Source organism: Caretta caretta, chromosome 12 (genome assembly GCF_965140235.1).
Source record: "Caretta caretta isolate rCarCar2 chromosome 12, rCarCar1.hap1, whole genome shotgun sequence".
Lineage (NCBI taxonomy): Eukaryota > Metazoa > Chordata > Testudines > Cheloniidae > Caretta > Caretta caretta.
In genome coordinates this window covers 7207460-7227818 of record NC_134217.1, presented here as the reverse complement: position 1 = coordinate 7227818, position 20359 = coordinate 7207460, and the positions used below count along the sequence as shown (strand labels likewise).

General features: G+C 52.9%; 1 protein-coding gene across 2 annotated transcripts in view; it reads left to right on the top strand.

Moving 5' to 3' along the window:
- Positions 1–17098, top strand: part of ADGRG1 (adhesion G protein-coupled receptor G1) — a 39351-nt gene extending 22253 nt beyond the window's left edge. The window contains exons 1-14 of one of the 2 annotated variants that reach the window (XM_075118322.1): positions 1500–1643; positions 2379–2468; positions 3301–3726; positions 5207–5315; positions 5583–5730; positions 7568–7696; positions 9257–9373; positions 9793–9838; positions 10680–10780; positions 10904–11022; positions 11769–12043; positions 14398–14506; positions 14887–15155; positions 15642–17098. In XM_075118322.1, the coding sequence (XP_074974423.1) occupies positions 2429–2468; positions 3301–3726; positions 5207–5315; positions 5583–5730; positions 7568–7696; positions 9257–9373; positions 9793–9838; positions 10680–10780; positions 10904–11022; positions 11769–12043; positions 14398–14506; positions 14887–15155; positions 15642–15769 (2016 nt within the window). In that variant the 5' untranslated portion in view covers positions 1500–1643; positions 2379–2428 and the 3' untranslated portion in view covers positions 15770–17098. Of the gene's footprint in view, positions 1–1499; positions 1644–2378; positions 2469–3300; positions 3727–5206; positions 5316–5582; positions 5731–7567; positions 7697–9256; positions 9374–9792; positions 9839–10679; positions 10781–10903; positions 11023–11768; positions 12044–14397; positions 14507–14886; positions 15156–15641 lie in introns of those variants that run through there. The other variant, XM_075118321.1, reaches the window with a different exon arrangement.
- Positions 17099–20359: the final 3261 nt, after the last annotated feature.

Genomic DNA, 20359 nt, shown 5'->3' with positions numbered 1-20359 from the left:
TCAGATCTTCTCTCTACTAAAAAGGGTCACGTTTGAACTCATAAGACATACTGGCAAAAGGCTCGTTCTGTCTGTATAGCTTATCCCAGTTCCCCAGGTGAAATAAGCAAGAAGAATTTTTTGCTGGTGTAGCTGCACTTATACTAAGTGCTTTTGCTGGCATAAAAAAACCCCCACACCACTGCGCAAGGTTATTACAAGGAGAATATTCTCCTGTAGACCAGGCCTCAGCCCCTTTACCCCACTCTCGTTGTTTAATGGGTCCTTAAAGCTGGTGTTGGTGTAGATGTAACGTGATTGCCAGGGTGGTGTATAAATGAGAATCAAGCCCTTGGTCACCGATTCGCAATGCAGCCCAGGTCAGTCGGGGTCAGCAGTTGTTACCAGCTGGTGTCCACTTGGTGGCCAATGTGAAATGAATTGGGCAGACCTAGCACAGTTCCAGGGGGTTTGGTACCGGACTGGCAGACTTTTCAGAAGAGATGACAAGGGTTGACTGGACGCTGGGGACCACGCTACCCCCCTTGCCCGTGGGGTAGTCCTGTTGATTCAGCAACGAGGCACCTGTTCTGCAATAAACTGAGGACTAGACCCCCCCAGGGCTCTCAATCCAGCACTTCCTATTAGCACTAACAAATGGAGCATTGCCTAAGTGCAGCAGAAATATTCCCTCGCTCTCCGTGTCCTCTGCATCGGCTGTGCTGGTGGTGATGCACCGAGTCTCTCACTTTTTCCTCCCTTAATACAGTTGGTGTCACTGAACCCAAAGTGGCTGATCACATAGGGCCAGATCTTCAGCTGGGGTAAATCAGCATAGTTCCACTGCTTTCAGCGGTGCTCCGACTTACAGCAGCAGAGGGGTGTCATGGGCATTCCCAAAGGCTGTAAAGAGAGAAAATAAAACCCAAGAGAAAATAAATCTAAATGTGACTGGACATCACACTGGCTTCTGTTCGGTTTTGTTACTATTAACTCTGTTTAAAATAGGGGAATTCAAGAGTCTTACGGTGCAGGAGCACCTCTCATGGCATTGCCATCATACACTATCCCAGAGCAGCCCCTTCTGCTGCGGTCACCCATTTTGTGTGGGAGGGTACTTGACCCTCCAGCCAGGTCCCTCTGGAGCTTCAACCTTTCTGGTTCATCAGTGTCCTAAATAATGCCCTTCACCCGTACTAAGACGCAGGTAGCAAACCAAGAAATCTGGGGTCTTACTTCAGTTCCAGTCTCTTCACCAAGTAACCTCAAACAAAACCACCACTAGCTTGCTCCTGCTGCTACGGGTTTGAGATTCCACGATCTATTCTGATTCCCCTTTGTCCTCCATCCTATTTTCAGGGCACCAACCCACAGGGCCATTTCTCCCGTGTCGTGTCTCGCTCCCTAGGAACCCACCGCAGATGCTAATCTTGGCTCCTTCAGCTTGTTCCTCTCTTCTTTCCCTTATGGATACTTCTTCAGCCTCTCCATGCAGGAGAAAATTTCCACCCTCTGTCTCCCCTGGGCCTTCTCCTCAGGAGAAGAGGATGCAGAATCATCACCTTCTACGGCTCTGAACTCCTTCCTGTATAGAAACCATCCAGCTCCTTCCCAGCTGGGTCTGATCCTGAATTGAGCCTGACAGACCCTCCAGGTGCAACTAGGTGGGCTAATTAGGATCTCCGGATCCCCTTAACCCTTTGTGAGCCTGTGTGGGGTTTATACACCCCAACACTGGGCAATATTTTAAATGAAACAGGCAGAGGAATTTTGTTTAATAGTTATTTTAAAAGCTCCCTGCTTTGGATTCCTGGGAGGGAATGGGAGAGCAGCGAATCACAGGGCTAATCCAGCCTCCTCCAAGGATCAGCATCTCTTTCATTTCCCTCCCTCTATGAAACTCTTCCACTGGCCCCATAAAATTTCACTTGGCTATAGCAATCCATCACTCCCCCTAGTGCAGTGGTGGGCAACCTGTGGCCCGCACTGCTTGCCGCAGCGCCCATTGGCCAGGAATGGTGAACCATGGCCACTGGGAGCTGTGGGCGGCCATGCCTGCGGACAGTCGATGTAAATAAACTGTCTTGCGGCCCGCCAGCGGATTAACCTGATGGGCCACGGGTTGCCCGCCACTGCCCGAATGGCAGATGACAATAGAACAGTTGTGTCTAGCCTTCTTGCATGGATAGAGCTACCATTTTTTCTTCTCTCTGGTACTCACAAGAACACAATTCCTGGCATTTTCAGGTATCCCACACCTAGCGCGGTAGCTCAACTCAGCCCATGCTGATGCAGAAAGAACTGCAGGCTTTTCAGTCTGTTCCAGGCCCTGAGCTGTGAAAAATTCCTGCAGTTCTCTAGACAAACTCACTCTGCCATTGTGTGCTTCTGTCCCTCAGGGTCAAAGTCTATCACTGAGGAACATCAAGAGCTGGGAAAGCCGCCCACGATGGATCGCCTCCTTCTGGCTCTGCTTCTCCTGTTGCAAGGTAATATGCTACCTGGTTATTTCCTCACCTCTACACTGGTCTATATGGCTTACAACAGCCGAGGTGGCAGGGATGTAGCATTATCAACCTTCTCCCCACCACCAGTGCCAGGATAGTACCTGTTAGGAGGAAGCAGTCATGCCAGTATGGGTGGAGTGAGGTGGGGGCAGGAGGTACAGAGGGACTTTCCCTGTAATTAAGTTTCCTGAAAGACAGAGAGACCGTCATTGTGTTCCAAGATGGAATTCCCCTCTCCTTCCAGGACAGGCTAGAGGCATGTAGATGAATCAGGGCAGGAACAAGACTGGATGGACATGGAGAATGCGTTATTATCGTCTATGTTCCTCTTATCTGATCAGCTCACCCGGGTGAAGTTAGAGTCCATTCAGAGGAAGGATGGGCCGGGCCTGAGCCTCAGGAGAGCTGGGTTCACATGCTTGCTCTGCAACCACCTCCCTGGGTGACCATGGGCAGTCACTTAGTCTCTCTGGGCCTCACTTCCCCGTCCATACCATGGGGATAACAGGCCTGCCCTGCCTCACAGGGGAGTGTGTGGCTGACGACAGGAAAGACTGGGAGGCACTCAGTCTCTATGTTAATGGGTTCTTACATGGCTCCCAAGATTTTCAGAGGAGGAGCTCTCTCTGTCTCTTGTAGACATGCAGCACCTATCACAATGGAGCCCCTGAGCCTTCCTGTGATCCATGTAATAAATAGTAGACAGCTGTGTTGTGTGGGGTCACCAACGGGGATGAGTAACCTGGGGAACTCCTGGCGTACGGAGCCCCTCAGGCTGAGCTACACCTTACCGGGCGGGTTTTGTGTAACGCAGGGGTCAACGGAAGCAGCCGCCATGCCGAAGATTTCCGATTCTGTGGCGAAAGAAGGCAAACGAAGAAAAGCCGTATCATTTATCAGATGCGGCCAGAGAACATCATCACCATCGAGAACAGTGCTGAGACGCTGCAAATAGCTGCGCCATTCCCAAACCTTGACAACTACACGTTACCGGACAACTTGGGGAACTACCGCTTCTGCCTCTACTGGTACCAAAGGGACAGGATTTTCAACCTCACGTACGGCAGAAACAACTACACGCTGAGTGCCGAGGCGAACCCTTCCTTCGACTTTTCAAACCCAAGCGCACCGCAGAATAAAAGTGGGGTCCCTGTGCTTTCCAACGTGTCCTACGCCTACGGCAAAGGCCTGCAGAACACCTCCCTCAGCAGCGCTGCTGTTTACTACTTCTCCATCCGTGGTACAGTTGAATCAACATGTTGAATGGGTTAGAGAGCTTGCAGCCTCTGAGCATGTTCAGTCTTGGAAGCTAAGCGGGGCTGGCTCTGTCTGCCCACCCATGGATGGGAAGGTTCTGGGGAAACCGCTGAGGCACCGTTAGGAGGTAGAGCAGGGCAGTTGGCTTCTCCACCAGTCGCTAATTCCATCGTTTTTCAAAAACGGCCACTAGTTTTGTGTTCCTCGTTTTTTGGGCACCCCCATGCAGCGCTCTGGGGCCGATTTCCCCACGGTGTCGAAATCCCACCTCTCCCACTGACGAGAACCGGAGTTGTGGGTTCTCAGCACCTCTGGAAATCCAGCCCAAAGTTTCTCTGCGTAAGCACACAAAATAAGTGACCACTTTTGAAGACGTAGCTGCAAAGGTCCTGCATTTCACCGGATAATCCCTCATCTAGTCACAGTGTCCCACCTTTAATGGTCAGTTGTGCTGCCTTCAGCAGTGCCGGGGTCCTCAGGTCACAGCTGTATGGGGGGCCTTATAGGGATCCATCATGACACCAGCAACACTCCATCCTGTAGAACATCTGCACGGTTGGAGACCACTGAGATCAAGATGGAGCTCTGGGTGCTAGGACCTGCAGTGTCCATGGCTGCACATGGGTACTGGAGTGACCTCAGCTGCATTCTGGTTAGAGACATACAGAGTAAGAGGCGGGAGAGCAGGAGCATACATGCTCGAGATTGCACCTTGAGGTTCTCGGCCTGTGCAGATAGGTGCAAACTCATGTCATTCCTATGCTGGAGCTGCTGTAACCTAATGGCCTGCCAGACAATGGGGCAAAGCTATTGTCAAAGTATCCATTACCTGCTATTACCCTCAGCTAGCCCATTCCTTACAATTTGGTGCAGCCAGTTGGCTGTTCAGGAGCCCTCTGCAAACTTCAGCAAGCCCATCTCCTGTGCAACTGAAGTCCAGAGGAATGAGATAGGCAAGAAATGCACCACCATGGGCTGTCTCCCCTCTCATGAGTCCTGGTGGATGCAAGAGGCTCATGTGAATTCTTCCTTTTGCATGGCTAGCCCCTGCGACTCGGCTCAAAAGGCCAGGTTTGTAAAGGTATTTAGGCACCAGAAGATGCCGAGAGGGGCTTTTGAGAATCCGCTGAGGTGCTTAATAACTTTGAAAGTCTGGCCCCAAATGCTTTAAGTCGTACCCGTGCTCTGCTTGGCCATTCAGACCTACCCAGGCATAGCCATTGCAAACACTCTGCGTTTGGCTTGCCACTCACTCATGCTGATGTAAATCAGGAGTGGCTCCATTGAATTCAGACCAGTCCTCATCAGACCCATGATTGCCAACCAATTAGTAATACAGTTGCCTAAGAACACCGTATAAAGCACTCGCTGACGGGGGGAGGGATGCTGCAGAAACCAGCATTGTCCCCTCTTCACCGAATTAATCACCGCATTCTCTTTTCTTTCCACATCGACTGCTGAAGACATCAGCAAGGTGCATGCAATTGAAGAACAATTAAGGAATTTAGCAAACTTCATGAAGAATCCCAATAAACCCACTGGAAGACAGACCAATGCCAGAGCACCATATGAGTGAGTACAGTATATAAACTATGTCCATCTCCTCCTCTCCCAGATCAGGCGCTTGCCATCACTGTCTGTACAGCCTCACATACCCGAGGATCCGTCTGGGGAGCTATGGTTTTCGGGAGAGGTGGGTCAGATGTAGGGCCTCCCAATCGCAGCAGTGGGTCCTCAAAACTCTCCTTCTGTCACTTGCTGATGGTACAGCCCCTGCTTTGAGGCTCTCTTCCCTCCTACCCTCTCTAGTTCCATGCTCTGTTCCTTCTTCCCCAAAAGGAGACTTTTGCATTTGGAATCGGACCTGGAACAGGTGGTGTTTGAAGGGGAGAGCGAGACTTTTGGGACGAGTATGGTGCGTGCAACTGTTTTGAAGATAGGACCCAGCAAAGCCTCTCAGGATCTGCCCTTCGTGTCTGAACTGGAGGTGAGTGCAGGTGTGCCAGGGGTCCAGGCTCTTTTTCCCATAGTCACAAAGTCATGACAATAAAGTTCAAGGCCAGAAGGGACCACCAGATCATCTAGTCTGACCTCCTGTACAGTATAGGCCACCAACACCTACACACTAAACCCAACAACTGGAACAAGACCCAAGTATTACAGCCTAAAGGAGACTAGCCTATTGTGTGCGACAGGCAGAGAACAGCAGGGACCAAGGTGCACGAATGCCTGGGGACAGTGGGGAAATGATGAAGAGAGAGACCTTCAAATGATCCTGGCAAGCGACCTGCGCCCCATGCTGCAGAGGAAGGTGAAAAACTCTCCAGGTCACTGCCCATCTGAGCTGGGGGACAGTTCCTCCTCAAAGCCCCGTATGGCAGTGATCAGTTAGACCCTGAGCATGTGAGCAAGAACCAGCCAGCCCAGCACCCGAGAGAGAGGACGCTCAGGATCACCTCAGCTCACCGGCCACCCCCATTCAATGTCCCACCTCCATCCCTGAGGCTTCAGAGGAAGCAGACAAAAAAATGACCTGGTGGCAAGGGGAACCCTCCCTCCCTGATGCCTGCCACTGACCAGCTGAAGCCCCGAAGGGCTTGAGCTTTATTTTACATAAGAACAGACAGTACAGGTTCCATGCCAGCCATCCCTTCCCCCAAATCCAGGGGGTGTCTGTTCCCTACGGGTCTCTTACCTGAAAGTCATGCCCTGCTTCTGGGCTTCCCACAGGAGTTGATCTGCTGCTTGCAGCTCTTCCTGATGGCTCCATACCCAGCTGGCCTGCCTGCTGGCTTCTGTAATCGCCTCATCCCGAGCTGATCAGTCACAGGCTGGGTCCTGCTCCTCTTAATGGCCCAGCCCTCCGGTGACAGATTGAAATGACCTGCAGGGCCTAGAGCAGGGACCCCAGACCAACCAGAGCGTTTGCAGAACCTCTTGATGCACTTGGCATGTTTCCAGGTTGTGCCTTGTTCTCCGTGGAATCTTTTCAGGTCATGGTCCTGGGTTGGTCTTTGCAGCATTACGGTTTGCAACGTAGAGGGGACCTGACTCCTTCCCATAACCAGGGTAACCTGGGACGTGTCTGGTTACAGCGTGTAGTTAAAGGGATGCCCTCACCCCGAAAAAATCAGACTTCTGTTCTTTGTACCGATTGCAAGGGAAATCTCCTTGTCGCTCTGGTTTCACTTTCTTCCCTTGGTGCCTTAGTCAGCACTTGGTGGAGTCCCAGGCTCTGACTAGTCGCACTTCCCATCTCCTGAGGGTGATCAGAGGAGCCCCCTGCCCTCACTCCCCAGGAGAGCTCGCTGGCAGGCTCGCGCCCTTGTGAGGGCAGCCAGGAGGGAACCTCCTTTCCTTGAGACTCCTGCATGGGGAGCCCGGCTCCGCCCTTCTGGCATGAGGCTGGGGAACAGCGGGAGGCAGGGTAGGTAGAGGACCCCGCCTTTCGAGCCCAGGGAGGAGCGTCGAGGGGGTGAGGCTTCATCTCAGTGCTGCTGCTGAAGAGAGGGAGCAGCCAACCCGGCAAAACTACTGGAATAGAAACGTTCTTAACTTGAGTTGCTGGCGTCCCTTTAATACCCAGCCCGGTGCTGTCCACACTAGAAACCAGAGCAGTGATGCATATGGGTCCCTGGCCTGGGCTAGACGGCAGTCAGATCCTCAGCTGGGGTAAATCAGCCTAGCTCTGTTGATGCCGATTTACCCCAGTGGATATTCTGGTGCGTGTGTAGCCAGAGCCCGAGGCTTTCCCTAGCGTCTTCCCCGAACTCGCCGCATCCTCCGGCCACTCTTTGAGGGCTCTACTGGGCTTTGTTTTGCAGGTGGGCAGAGAGGTCCATGGGTTTGCGGTGAATCTGCCGAGGATCCTCTTTGCACAGGCGAAGGGCAGGAAGAAGAACACTGAGAGTCGAGTGCTCCTGATGGATATCAACAGCCAGGCCCTTTTCCAGGTAACGACCAGGCTCAGGGATGGGAATGAATTTGGTGCGCGGGTGTAGTAAGCGAGGGGCTAATAGTGCTGGGCAGCACTGGGCCAAGTTTGGTTGGGAGCAGCTGCTACGAATGCCGAGGATACGTGCTGCCCACAACTCTGCCAGGGCCTCTTGAGAGCATCCCCGCTGCCGGTCCTGCCCTGCTCCCTCGGTCTGCCAAACATCGTGAAACCTGGCCTGCCGTGCAACCTCCTGCTCAGCCAAGTTTGGGCTGGTATCCAGCTCTGACCCCCGACCCACAGCACCCGCTGCTTTGCCAGCCCTGGCCCCCTGCCCTGCCAATGCCCCTCCCCCCGACCCACAGCACCCCCTGCTATGCCAGCCTGGCCCCCTGCCCTGCCAATGCCCCTGCCCCCCGACTCACAGCACCCCCTGCTGTGCCAGCCCTGCCAATGCCCCTCCCCCCCGACTCACAGCACCCCCTACTATGCCAGACCTGCCAGTGCCCCTCTCCCCCGACTCACAGCACCCCCTACTATGCCAGCCCTGCCAGTGCCCCTCTCCCCCGACTCACAGCACCCCCTACTATGCCAGACCTGAGCCCATGCCCAGCCCTGCCAATCACCCTCCACCCCAACTCACAGCACCCCCTGCTATGCCAGCTCTGGCCCCCTGCCCTGCCAATGCCCCTCCCCCCGACTCTCAGCACCCCCTGCTATGCCAGCCCTGACCCCATGCCCAGCCCTGCCAATGCCCCTGCCCCGACTCTCAGCACCCCCTGCTATGCCAGCCCTGCCAGTGCCCCTCCGCGACTCTCAGCACCCCCTGCTCTCCCAGCCCAGAGGCTCCCCTGAGCTGATGCTGCCTATCTGAACTGTACCCGGTGGCCCAGTGTCCTGTGTGAACAGATTGAGTAGGATGAGACCCCAGAGGTTATTTTTGCTGGGTGCCTTTAGCCAAGCTCCCATTTCCAGAGGAGCCAGGCCAGCGTACTCACAGTCCCCTCTCCCCCACACCCCCAGCTGGGAAACGCTGCGGACCCATCATAGACACGCACCGGGACAGTGCTAGGAGGGTCCCAAAATTCAGGTTCCTGCCAAAGCTCTGCCCGTTGCGATCTCCCTTTGTGCCTAGTGACTGCAGCTCAAACCAGTCCCTGGCTGGGCTCCGGAAGAAATGCCCCCTGCCCCCGGCAGGGTATTGTACAGCTAGGGGCAGTATGGAAGGTGGCACCTTCCCCTGAAGTATCGGACTGCAGCTCCTCTCAGCGTCAAGACACCGGAGCAGCTGGACCATTGGCGGTTGTGATCTGGCCTTTGCCACGGTACATAGGAGGCCACCTGGTGCCCTGATGCCCTCCCGCAGAGGACTGTGACAGCGACAAGGCACAACCTGAGGAAAGGCTGCGGCGGCTCCTGTCGCTTGTGTGCGCAGACCCTCTTTGGGTTTGTATTGTCTGCTGAGGAAGGTGACAAGGAAGCTCTCTGGCTCGGAGATCTCCAGGGGTTTTATAGCAGCGTGGTTTCCGGCAGCTGTCACTCTCCCACGCTGGCATCACGGTCTTTCCATCTCTTTCAGGACCAGAACGGCAGCAGGGTGCTCGGTGAAAAGGTGATTGGCATCACTGTGGGGAACACCCCCGTATCAGGCCTCCCCCAGGACGTGGTCCTCAAATTCTTTCATGACCAGCTACCGGTAGGTGTGAGAAACGGCCTCATTCAAATCAGTCTGTCCAGACTGGGGAGGAGGGGGCGGAAGCTGGGACTTCTGCCAGCTCAGCTTCTGCCTCGTCTCTGTCGCCCCATCCTCTCTAGGGGATGCCCTTCCAAAAAACGTAACTCAGGACAACTAGCCACTTCCAGGCGACACAACCGGTGTCCTTGATCTTTCCCTGTTGCTGGGAGCAGCCTCCCTGTTGAAAAAGGAGGTGACGCCCTGGAGTGCTGGGGAGAGAATGATCTTTGTTTCTTGGCTCCAGTCACATGACAAGGGCCAGAGTTTCTTTTCTCCTCCTGCCCCATCTTTCCCTTGATCTGCCCCTCAGCCAAACTTGCCTGCCCCGTGAATAACCCAGAGAGGGTCCTGCATCACCACCCATGTTCTTGTCCTTTCAGAGGAACGTGACTCCACGGTGCGTGTTCTGGGACGTGGACTCCAGCCGTGAGTATCTCAGAGAGAGCAGGCTGTTTTGCAGGGCCCTGGGTCTCCCCCAGGTCACTTACACCTGTGCAGTGGGGGAGTGCAGTGCTACCCTCCCAATTTGACAGCACCTTTATGCTGGCTCTGCACAGGTGTGAGGACTCAAGGTGCGGGGCAGGTGGGAACCAGACCCCTAGCCTAGCTGCCCAAGGAAGGGACTGAGCATCAATCACTTTACAACCTGACATATGGGACTGGATTGTCCTTGATATTTTAACTCTTGTAGAGACAAACTCTTGGCCACGTCCAGCTCCCACTGGAGTGGATGAAAAGACTCCCGTTTACCATGGACCATGGCCCAGCGCATGGTCAGTGGCTGGATACACATCCATCCCTTTTCCATCAGTGGAAGATGATCAGTTTTCACTCTGTCCTTCTCCAATCTGTGTCACTCATCCCAGCTCCCTGTGACTTCTCCTTTTCAGCCTCAATGGAGCTTGCTTTGACCGCCTCCCCTCATCTGTAAATCCTGCCAGTCCTCTAATGCCAGGGATACAGCCCCTAGATCTCTATGCATGGCTAGATCTCAGGCAGTTCCCCCACGGATATCCCAAAGAATCTGTCCCAGGCTCTGCTCCCCACGCAGATATGGGTCGGGGTGATTTCGGGTGCTAGGAGTCCCCAGTATAGCAGTGCTGCCATGTGGTCTGTAAGGAAGTCACTGGGCCCCATTGCAAAGCACTCTCTCATTCTCTCACCTGCTTGCAGACACCGTGGGTCAAAGACTTTCTGTGAACATTGACTTGGGCTGAGTGTGTGACAGTCCCACCCACAACAGGAAACACTGCTTTTCTCTTTGCAGATGGCCACGGCAGCTGGAAAAGTGATGGCTGTGAAACAGAGACGGGTAATAACCAGACGGTCTGCCGTTGCAACCACCTCACCTATTTTGCTGTGCTGATGGTGGGTACCAGCTCCCACTCGAGCTCTCTGCATCCTCACTGCATGGTCTCTGTGGTGATGGGTAAAGCTCTCAGCTCTTGCCCAGCGTGGCTCTAACACCTCCCCTGTCCTCTCCATTCTCAGATGTCCTCTCCGGGCATAGATTACATCCACAAGAAGTACCTGACGATTATCACCTACATTGGCTGCATTATCTCAGCTGTGGCTTCCCTCTTCACCATCATCCTCTTCTGCTGCTCCAGGTACAGTACTATGGTTCGGGGCAGGGGATTAGCTAGCAGCCTGTAACTCGTGCTCATGCTGACCAGTTTGCTTCCCCATGCAAGCAGCATCCCCCTTGGCTGCCATTACACACAGATTGGCCAAGATTTTTCTAAAGGGACTTGTGATTTTGAGGGTCCACCATGAGACACCTGAAAGGGGCCTGATATTCAGGAAGTGCTGAGCACCCCCCTCTCCCCCCCTAGAAACCAGACCCCTTTATAAGGTCTCCAGATGGGCCCCCAGAACCACCTATCATTTTTAATAATCTTGACCGCCATCTTGGTCTTTAGCACTAATGCAGCGAGCATGGGCATGCACAGATCTTTAGCAGTGTGTTAACAAGGGGCTGACGCAGACTACAAGAGGCTTCCTTTGAGAAATTAGGCTGTATGCAATGGCCAAACCTGTCGCCTACACACATGGTTCAAAGGCCAGATGAGATGTAGCTTCCCAGTGGAACAAGGGGACCAGGATCGCTCACCTGTTGCAGTTACCGGTGGCTCAGTAAGTTCACCCATCTCAGCCATCAGCTGGCTATGGCCATGTGGAATAGGCACTGGGCTCACGATCTCCTGTTGTTAAGACACAGATCTCTTGTGTGTCTCTGGTTAGCGTGAACTGCTTGAATCAAAGCACTGGGACCCCATCGTGGGCTTTTGTGGATGCTGGGTCTGGGACTCCCAGACACGATCAGGAGTGAAATCTCTTCCTCTCCCTTTCCCAGGAGGAAGCACAGAGACGGCACCATAAACGTCTACATTCACATGAACCTGCTGGGGGCCATCTTCCTGCTGGATGTGAGCTTCCTCATCACTGAGCACTTGGCCTCCATCGGCAGCGAGGCAGCCTGCAAAGCCGGCGGCATGTTCCTGCACCTATCTCTGCTGTGCTGCCTGACCTGGATGGGCATTGAGGGCTACAATCTCTACAGGCTGGTGGTGGAGGTCTTCAACACCTATGTGGAGCACTTCATTCTCAAGCTCTGCGCGGTGGGCTGGGGTGAGTATGAAAGGAGGCCCAGATGGCCCTGAGAACTCCAGGCCTCTGCGCCCCTAGAAGACTTTCCTCTCACAAGGATAAGAGGATGATTTGCTCACCGTCCATAAGTACCGACACGTGGAAGAGATTTCTGAGGGCAGAGGCTGTTTAATCTAGCAGGCAAAGGCGTAAGACGAACCAATGTCTGGAAACTAAAGGTAGAGAAATTCAGGGTAGAGATCAGTCCCCTCACTGTTCAGAATTGTGCCTAAAGCATGGGCGGCAATGGTATCTCCATCACTAACGCTTTTAAGTCAAGACTGGCTGTCTCCGTAAAAAATACACGGTCACTCAAACACCAGTTATGGGCAGGAGGCACTGGGTGAACGTCTCTGGCCTGTGCTGTGCAGCAAGTCACACTAGATGATCTCAAAAAGAACAGGAGGACTTGTGGCACCTTAGAGACTAACAAATTTATTAGAGCATAAGCTTTCGTCATCTACAGCTCACTTCATCGGATGCATAGAATGCAACACATAGTAAGAGATTGATATACACACACATACATACACACTGTGACAAAGCTCTGTCCTTGCCTCTGTGGGTTCCGCGTTTCCTGGCGGATTTCGCTAGCCTCAGAGGCTCACTGTGACCCTCCACGTAACCCTTCTTTCTCTAGAGACAAGGGTCACAGTCTACTGCGCCATTTTCATCATAAGCCAGCAAGGGAGGTGAGGAGAAGTTATCCTTCCTTGCACAGTCTCTGTTGTCTCCCAGTCTCAGTGATTAATCAGGGGGCAAAGGTGTGGGTGGGGGGGGAGCCCAGGCCCACCCTCTACTCCGGGCTCCAGCCCAGGGACCCTAATAGTATCAGCTATGGTAGCTTTTAGAAACATGGCATGTACAATTCCCTGGGCTCCTTCCCCACAGCAGCCCTCACTTCCTCAAACTCCACTTCACCCTTACCTCAGGGCCTCCTTCCTTGTGCCTGATATGGTGTGTACTGCTCAGCCTCTCCAACAGCGCAGCTTCCTCCCACAGCTCCTGACATGCACACCCACCTGACTGGCTGGGAGGCTTTTAACTAGTTTCAGCCAGCCCCTGATTGGCTTCAGATGTCCCAATCAACCTAGCCTTCTCCCTGCCTTCTGGAAAGTTCTTAATTGGCCCCAGGTGTCTTAATTGACCTGGAGCAGCTCAGGGATTTGTTTAGCCTGGAGCTAATATATCTATCTCCCACTACTTTTCTATAGCCATCTGGCCTTGCCCCGTCACAACACACATACAGATAAGTTGGAAGTTACCATACAAACTGTGAGAGGCTAATTAGTTAAGATGAGCTATTATCAGCAGGAGAAAAAAACTTTTGTAGTGATAATCAGGATGGCCCATTTAGACAGTTGACAAGAAGGTGAGAGGATACTTAACATGGGGAAATAGATTCAATATGACAGGTTTCAGAGTAACAGCCGTGTTAGTCTGTATTCGCAAAAAGAAAAGGAGTACTTGTGGCACCTTAGAGACTAACCAATTTATTTGAGCATGAGCTTTCGTGAGCTACAGCTCACTTCATCGGATGCATACCGTGGAAACTGCAGCAGACTTTATATACACACAGAGATCATAAAACAATACCTCCTCCCACCCCACTGTCCTGCTGGTAATAGCTTATCTAAAGTGATCATCAAGTTGGGCCATTTCCAGCACAAATCCAGGTTTTCTCACCCTCCACCCCCCCACACACAAACTCACTCTCCTGCTGGTAATAGCCCATCCAAAGTGACAACTCTCTACACAATGTGCATGATAATCATGACCCAGCCACTTCCAGGCTCTCTTCACACCCAAGTTAATGGTATCTAGTTTGCCTATTAATTCAAGCTCAGCAGTTTCTCACTGGAGTCTGTTTTTGAAGCTTTTCTGTTGCAAAATTGCCACCCTAGATACTATTAACTTGGATTTGAATCGAGACTGGGAGTTCCATTCTATGCATCCGATGAAGTGAGTTGTAGCTCACGAAGGCTTATGCTCAGATAAATTTGTTGGTCTCTAAGGTGCCATAAGTCCTCCTGTTCTTTTTGCAGATACAGACTAACATGGCTGCTACTCTGAAACCTGTCATAGATGATCACAGTGGTCCCTTCTGGCCTCAACACCAATGAACCTATGAGCAGTGTGGACATGAGGACCCAAAGCTGTACCCAGCCATCCCTGTTCAATGCACTGTCCTCAGTCCACCGCTAGGGTGACAAAGGGTATGGGAGAACAACATGGTCAATTCCTTAGGAGTAGAAAGGATGAGCTCCTTTTTCAGGGACCTGCAAAGAGAGGAATTGGGGCGAGGGAAACTACTTAATGCTGTTCTCTGCATCCAGGGCTTCCCATCTTTATCGTGGGTGTGATCTTCCTGGCGGATCAGACAAATTATGGACCATTCCACATTGAAGTATTTGAATCCCTTGAGAAATCCACCAATGCAACCATGTGAGTAATTGGAATGGCGTCACCATGTTCTGGTTATACCATGGCTAGCCGTGCCTCCTCCCATGAGTCAGTTTCACACAGCGTGGACCCTGGATCATACCAACAGATTACATCCCCTCTGCTGGGGTTTTCCCGAAACCTTTTCTTCCTCCCGCCGCTCAGTCCATCCAGATCCCCAGCTGGCATAAATCAGCAAAGCCCTCGTGATTTCAGTGGAGCTGTACAGCTTTACATCAGCTGGGAGACCGGCCTCCATGTTTAACTCTGGGCTGGAGGCCGAATGTGCCAGTGGGTCCCCCCGAGCTCTCCGATCAGACCTTCAGCCCCTTTTAACCTAGAGGATTATGGACCTGAACTATCTGCCTTTCTCCTCCCTCCAGATGCTGGATCACAGCCCCCCTGATCCATAACATAGTCAACCTGGGCATCTTCAACCTGGTGTTCCTCTTCAACTTGGTGATGCTGGGAGCCATGGTGTGGGAGATCCGCAGGCAGAGGAAGAGAGGCCACAAGCTTAAGCACACCCTGGTGCTCCTGGGGCTGAGCCTCGTGCTGGGCATCCCCTGGGCACTGGCGTTCTTCTCCTTTTCCTCGGGATCGTTCCAGCTCGTCGTCATCTACCTCTTCACCATCATCAACACTTTGCAAGGTGAGCGCGCAGGGCCGGGCGCACTCTCCCCATCTCGCCCTCTCCCGGCGACGTGCCGTCACCCCGAGTTTCGGGGGTAAATGGCGCAGGCGTCTGGAGTCTCTCTGAGGAGCAGCTGATGAGGCTCTGACACAACCCTGTGCCCTATTCCTCACCATGGGGGAGAGGCTCCCCTCCGTACTAGAGCGTGCCTCGCTGTGTGTAGGGATCTCTCCTGCAGGGCCCTGGGATTTTCTGTGCGATAGCACCCAGTGGCCACACGAGGGTGCCACCAGCTAAGGTTCGAGACAGTGCTCTGCTACGTTGGTACAGTGATGGATCCGAGACCCCGCTAGCTCAGTTCTTCTGCCGTATAGTTAAAGGGCAGGAGTGATAGGATGCTCAGGCAGGGGGCCAGCCTCCCCCTGCAGTCAGGTGACCCATTGTCCTGCTCTCTGCATTGCCCCTGCCCAGTGAGCGCTCACCCATTTCTCCCTTCTCTTGCAGGCTTCCTCATCTTCCTCTGGTACTGGACAATGGTGCTGCAGGTCAGAAAGTTGAAGTCCTACCCCTCACCGAATAGCTCTGACAGCACCATGTTGCCGTTCAGCACCAGCCGCAACAGCGCAGACTGAATCTCCTGCTTTCTCTGGTCACAGCTGGGACGGTCTCTGCCCTGTGAGTCAAGAACCCGGCATCGCACTCCCAGAGGGGAGGTGGAGGCATCGCATTTGTCTGATGCTCCTGCTTTGCTACACGTGGCCGTGTATAATCACAAGAAATGTAGAGAAATTCACACACGTACACCCAGACACTCTGAACCGGGAGCTGCCGGCATGGAGTCTGTTGTTCGCTAAGACCACGGCAGCAGCTCGGTTTCTCTCTGCACATTCCCTTCTGGATCTCTCGGGTCCAGCTCTGCCTGGTTCCCAGCAGCATTAAACACCAGTCTTGTAGCATATGCATACCCCTGGGCTCCCAGGTAGATCACCCCTTCAGTATAAACGTCACTGGAAAAGACAGAGAGTGTTATAAGCCAGCAAGGGCTGCAGCCTTCTCTGATGGGGGATCATGGACCTAGTCTATTTCATGCTCCTGTTACATCTCTATCCACATCACAGCCTAGAGGAAGGGCAGGGAAGAGCCTGGTATCCACCTCTCCCAGGGCTCCAGTCACATCAGGCAGCTGCCAAGTGAAACCACAAGGGCAGAGGAGAGATTGGGCAACGGTAAAGGTTTTATTTTCTTCAGAATGCAGGACAGGCCCATGAGCATCTCTGGCGGGTCCAGACTGGATCAGGCAAAGAGCTTGCCTTCCTCTGTAGCATGGGGCACGAGTCACTTGCTGGAGGAGTCTCTGCTCCTTGAAGTCTTTAAACCATGATTTGAGGACTTCAATAGCTCAGACATAGGTGAGAGGTTTATCGCAGGAGTGGGTGGGTGAGATTCTGTGGCCTGTGTTGTGCAGGAGGTCAGACTAGATGATCATAATGGTCCCTTCTGACCTTTGTATCTGTGTATCCAGGCAAACACTGTGGAGTAGGCATGTGTGGGTTATATGCATCTTAGGTAACAAGGCCTGGGGGGTGCTGTCACCCCTCCTGCCCAATGTGTGTGGCGTGCTTCTGGGGGAGAGTTTGCTAGGGCTCGGTTCTCCTCTCACACTGATGTAATTAATGGGCTTTCAGGGTAAGGCACCCAACTCTGACTGCAAGTCGATGGGGGTTGGGCATCTCAACCCAGCTGTGCTGTAGGAAATCTCCCGCATTGTCTGTAGGTCACAATGCAGGGTTGCTTCCCCAAGGGGTTTGCCTGGTGGAGGTGGGTGGCCATGGATGGATTTTTGCACACGCACCTTGAACCCGATGGAAAAGTGCATTTTTTGCCAGCCTAACATAGGAATCAATAATCTGTCTAACTGCTGAGAGAGCCCTCGCGCCCGAAATAAAATATTACATGGCGAATGTGTCTAGTTTTCAATGGTGTCAAATCTGATTTCTGCGTATTACAGCATTCCCACTCCACTGCAGTCTGTCACTGGGACTTTATTCTCTACTTGATCACTGTTGGGCCTTTATTCTCTACTTGATTCCTGTTGTATTTTTAGGGAGAGATTTTCAACGGTGCACATGGCAGGTAGGCACTGAAAGGCAATGGGAATTAGGACCCAAGTTGTCAAAGAGATTTAGGCACCTCACGCCCAAAGATTTCCATGGGGCACCTTTTGAGGAGCAAGGCCTGTGTAATCCCATCTTGCACAAGAGAACTGCCACGGACTCTTACAGTTCCCGCAGTGTGTCATGGTACCAGTGGGCTCCTCTTTCCTGAAGAGCTCGGCGTGCTTTCCAGCCCTTGAACTAAGCTTCACAACACTCCTGGGAGACACGTTTGCACAAGAAGCTGGGGAAACTCAGGGGTTAAGCAAGTTGTCTGTGTGGTAACAGAGCTTCCCAGCCCATGTCTTGGCCACAAGGCCGGTCTTCCTCCCAAGAGCCAGAGCCTCCTCTCAGTCACCTTTACACAGCACTTGGAGAGTCATCACTGGCCCGACTGTAAATGCCAGGTATAAAATACTGAGATCACCACAACGAACATGCTTCAGCATGGAAAAGGCCAAGGGCTTCTCATTGAAAAAGAGGAGCAACCCACAGTGGAAGAAAACACACTCCGGGGTGATGGGATGCATTATAAACATTTGTATTGCCACTTCTTTGGAGAGAGTTGCTCACGAGCCATCCCCATGAGTGGTCCTAGCTACGTAGCAATAAAGACGCGTCTGCCCTCCCTGCCCAGACGTCTGTAGGAGGAAGGATGCGTAACGGGTGTATCTGGCCTACGCTTGGGCTCTTTTCGTTCAATTCAATAAATTATGCGGGTCACCCCAGCCAAGTGCCAGGCTGACCCTTAGGCCCCAGTCTGTGGCATCACAAACGGCAGCAAAAAGTCACGTCCAAAAAAGTTTTTACATGATTTTGCATCTGCCTCCTACTGGAGAGCCTCATTGTGCACATTCCCATGCATAGGCCACTGTGCAGACGAAAGACAAACACGTGCGTGCGTGTTGGTTAATAGCCAGGGCCTACTGGGGACGTGCAGAAGGCTGCCACCCCAGAAGAAATGATACATTACATTGCAGAGAGGTCTTGTGGCCGAGCGTCTAGTGTGCTGGGACTCGGAGCTAAATTTGAGTCCCAGCGCTGCTGCTAAATGGCCTTAGGCAAGGCACCTCTGTGCCTCAGTTTCCCCAGCTGAAACATGGGGGCAATGATTCTGACCTCCTTTGCGATCCATGGCTGAAAAGTGCGAGGTAAAATTGTGGTGTTCGTGTGTGTGAAAAATTGAGAGCGATCGTGCCATTAGGCACATACACACAGGGGCAGAGTTAAGGTGATCCCTGCAGGTCTGCCATTACCATTTCCCAGCATTTACGTGCTGAGCCCTGAAACTGTCGCGTTCTCTTCATATTCTTTCTGGTGAGCATTTAGCAAAGGCTCCACTGCGAACACTCGCCCAGAAACATGGCGGGGAGTGGTGCTTCGCTGTTACCATCATTTCCTTCTTGCGCCAGTCTCCCAGGTACCGCCTCAGCACATGCCTGAGGCTCATTAGTGGGATTCCCATGCCAGGCCCGGTACCAAGTGATTACGTCAGTTAATTTATTAGCTTCACACACAACTGGCTTAGGAGGCTGAATTACAGCCCTGTGATTAAATGTGGAAAAACTGAACTCAGTAAAAATGTGGGGGTCATGCACAAGCCAATTATTAGTCTATATTGGTCTCACTGTAGTGTCTATGGCTCGTTATGGGCTCGCTGTGCTGGATGCTGTACAAACGCCAAATCGGGGTTCCTGCCCCACAGAGCTTACCCTCAAAGCTGAAGGTTGCATGCCCAGCTGCCTTGACTCACTTATTTCACCCAGGATCGTGTTGCTTTGGCTGGCGTGGAATGAGCCCCAGCAGGTGCCAGCACATCGTCCCATAGCTGCCCGGGCTCTGGGAGCGCTCACCGGAGCGTCTCCGGTGCCGCGAGGCACCATCGCCGAGATGACACCCAGGGAGCACAGCTGTTGCGCAGGTGTCATTTTTTCCCCTCACTGCTACGTTTGTTTAGGGTTCTGGGTGCCCAGAACCGTCGCGCTTGCTCCCACAAGGGGGCAGTTGTACACCTGCACTCATGGGGTAATGGCACGTGCAAAAGGAGGGTAAGATGAGCAGCTCCTACATCTGATTTACATTGGCAGGCGTTCTGACCGATGGCAAATTACACAGTACGGAATCCTGGAACCGCAACAAGCGACAGACACAACACCACCACACACACACACACACACGCAAACAGGAAGAGCGGTCTATGCAAACCCCGCCCGAACCTGAGAGAGCTCTGTGGCACAAGCGTTCTTGAGCAAGGAGGCAGAAATACTCCAGCTGACGGTGTTGTTATGAAGGCGGGGGGCCGCGGGCTGTCAAATAAATACGGAGGGGCTTTCTCCCGGAGGGAAACGTACGTATCCAAGCAACATGGAGAAGAGACAACGCAGCAAGTTTCGAACTAGGTGGGAAAAATTCTTTTAGCCTAGAAAGGGTTGTTTCGTTCGTGGCGGTGGGCCAAATGATTGGCATGCCAGTGTGTGCGTGGAATCTCTGAATGATCAAATGCCCCCCCCCAACTGTAGAGAACTGCACCCCCCCCCCAGCAGATCACCCCCTTCCAGCACGGTGCGGGGCAGAAGCCTCAGTTTCCTTATCTACTCGTCTGCTGCTCCCGCCATTCTCCAACATTTTTCTGGGGGGCAGCGACTTAGGCTCCCAGCTTAGTCACCTACAGATCTACCCCTTCCAGGCCCTTGGGTCAAAGCAAGTCTTAAGCAACATAGCCATAAACACTTCCCTTTCCTCTAGGGAGATCTGCTAGGGACCCACCCCTGGACTTATCACCTTTATCTTTCACAGGGTGCAACCTACGCGCCTGCTCTCTTTGCCTGTCCCCTTGCAACTGAGCTGGGCTCTTCTTTTCCAGCCGCTCCCTGGAATCCCGTTTCCAGCCCCAGGTGTCTTCCTTTGGGCGAGCTGGGCCTTCAGTAGCCCATTAGCCCCTTCCTCGCTTGCACAGAAGCTTGTAGGCCCCATTATTCTAGGTCCCTTGAATCTTGTTAGCAGCCTAAGCACTGAACCATATTTCCTCTCTAAAATCTGGCCTCATGTTTATTCCTAACCCCTCCCTGA